Source organism: Lissotriton vulgaris, chromosome 7 (assembly GCF_964263255.1).
Source record: "Lissotriton vulgaris chromosome 7, aLisVul1.2, whole genome shotgun sequence".
In the NCBI taxonomy this organism is placed as follows: Eukaryota; Metazoa; Chordata; class Amphibia; order Caudata; family Salamandridae; genus Lissotriton; species Lissotriton vulgaris.
This window is the reverse complement of record NC_141695.1, coordinates 65,046,680-65,048,603: the sequence shown is the minus strand read 5'-3', so window position 1 is coordinate 65,048,603 and position 1,924 is coordinate 65,046,680. Positions and strand designations below refer to the sequence as shown.

The window sequence follows — 1,924 nt, the reverse complement described above, 5'->3', positions numbered from 1 at the left end:
AATTCCACCAGCCGCCACTGGCTAGAAGGATCCTTTGAGATAAGTTTCAGTCAGATGTAGTAGGTCAAGGATGTCAGACACTATTAGCTCTGCATTATGAAAGTTATATTTTCAATGTGTTCATGCTTTCATTTGAAATAAAATATAATAAAATGTCAGTATTATCTGGGGAAATCTCTCAATAATGATCATGTGTAGAAAAGCTTTATCTATTAAAAGAAGTTTTGAATAGTAATATCTGGATTCAACATATTTATCTAACATTGAAATCAGGAACATACATCATGTGAGGCTTTTTTATTGTCCTTGTGAAGAAAGTAACTATAACACACCAACGTGATTCGTAACTGTTGTACTCCTGTAAATGTGCATGTCAATAATTTGACAGATTTTGTCTACTTGGGAATTTAAAATTATGATAGCCCAGTGCCCATATCCGATTAAATATTTCATACCCATTCATGTCCCATATTGATAAATCTTGTCTTTTTAATTGTAGAAAGTCATGAGGTTGCAATACAGAGAAGCTGCACCATGAGACAAATGGAACAAAGAAACCAGTCCTCAGCCAGCGAGTTCCTAATCACAGGTTTTGTTGATTTTCCGCATCTGCTGTTTCCAATCTTTTTTGCCCTGCTGTTAATTTATATGGCAACACTGGTGGGGAACCTTCTTATCATGGCAATTGTTTACTATAACAAACAACTGCACACACCAATGTATTTTTTTCTTTCAAACTTAGCCTTTATTGACATCACTTACACAACAACAACTTCCCCAAAAATGCTGGCACACTTCTTTCTGCCCAGACAACTGATTTCTTTCACTGGATGCCTGTCGCAGATGTATTTTTTCATGTCCTTGGCCTCTGTGGAATTCTTCATTCTTGCAGTGATGGCCTATGATCGTTATGTGGCCATTTGCTATCCCTTACGGTACACACATATCTTGAATAATCTAATGTGTATCAGACTTGCTGCAGGAGCCTGGATACTTGGATTCATAGACCCAATACCATATGTTACACTAGTGTCCCGACTCTCCTTCTGTGGGTCTCACACAATCAACCACTTCTTCTGTGATTTAATAGCTATGATGGCACTTTCTTGCAGCAGCACTGGTACAATTGAGAGAATGACCTACTTCACGGCTGTTATTTTCGGACTGGCACCTTTTGTTTTCACAATTACCTCATACATCAACATCATCTCAACAATCCTGAAAATCAGGTCCATGGAAGGCAGGCGCAAAGCCTTTTCAACATGTGCTTCTCACCTCACTGTTGTTATTTTATTCTATGGTATCATCATTTCTACATACATGCGACCAACATCAACATTTACAATGAATGAGAACAAACTGGTGTCCCTGTTATATGTGGCGGCAACTCCTCTGTGTAACCCCATTATATACAGTCTGAAAAACAAACAGTTTAAAAATACCATGAGGAAGAATAAGACCACAACATGGTTGATTAGAAACAAAGAACCAGCATGTGTCTTTACATGGTCTTAAAACATATAGCATACAAGTAAATGGATAACCTATTCCAGCAAGTAGAGCCCTTTAATATTCCTCTCGTTTTTGTATTTTGCCATTATGTGTAATCCGTTTTAATATATTACAACACGTGTTCATGCTGGACAGTTTTCATTTTTAAACTTTCCCGGCTACATCTTTAAATATTTATGAGGGAAATTACTATATTTTACCTGGTATTGCCCCAGGTTTGTGTGCACTATGCTTCCCGCTAACCAGTGGTAAATTGCCTGTGCTCCCCCTTTAAATACGTTCAAACTGGCTTACCCCTGTTTGATATACTTAATTTACCTATAAGTCACTAGTATATAGTACAAACTGTATCAAGGGCATCAAATATAAATGTCAATAATGGGCTGCACCCTCTTCTTACAGTGACTGTATA

The 1,924-nt window shown here is 37.4% G+C and overlaps 1 protein-coding gene across 1 annotated transcript; it reads left to right on the top strand.

Moving 5' to 3' along the window:
• Positions 1–543: 543 nt before the first annotated feature.
• On the top strand, positions 544–1,515 carry LOC147700742 (olfactory receptor 5V1-like). The gene has a single exon (XM_086929207.1). The coding sequence runs from the start codon at positions 544–546 to the stop codon at positions 1,513–1,515; it is 972 nt and encodes a 323-aa protein (XP_086785333.1).
• The last annotated feature ends 409 nt before the right edge of the window (positions 1,516–1,924 follow it).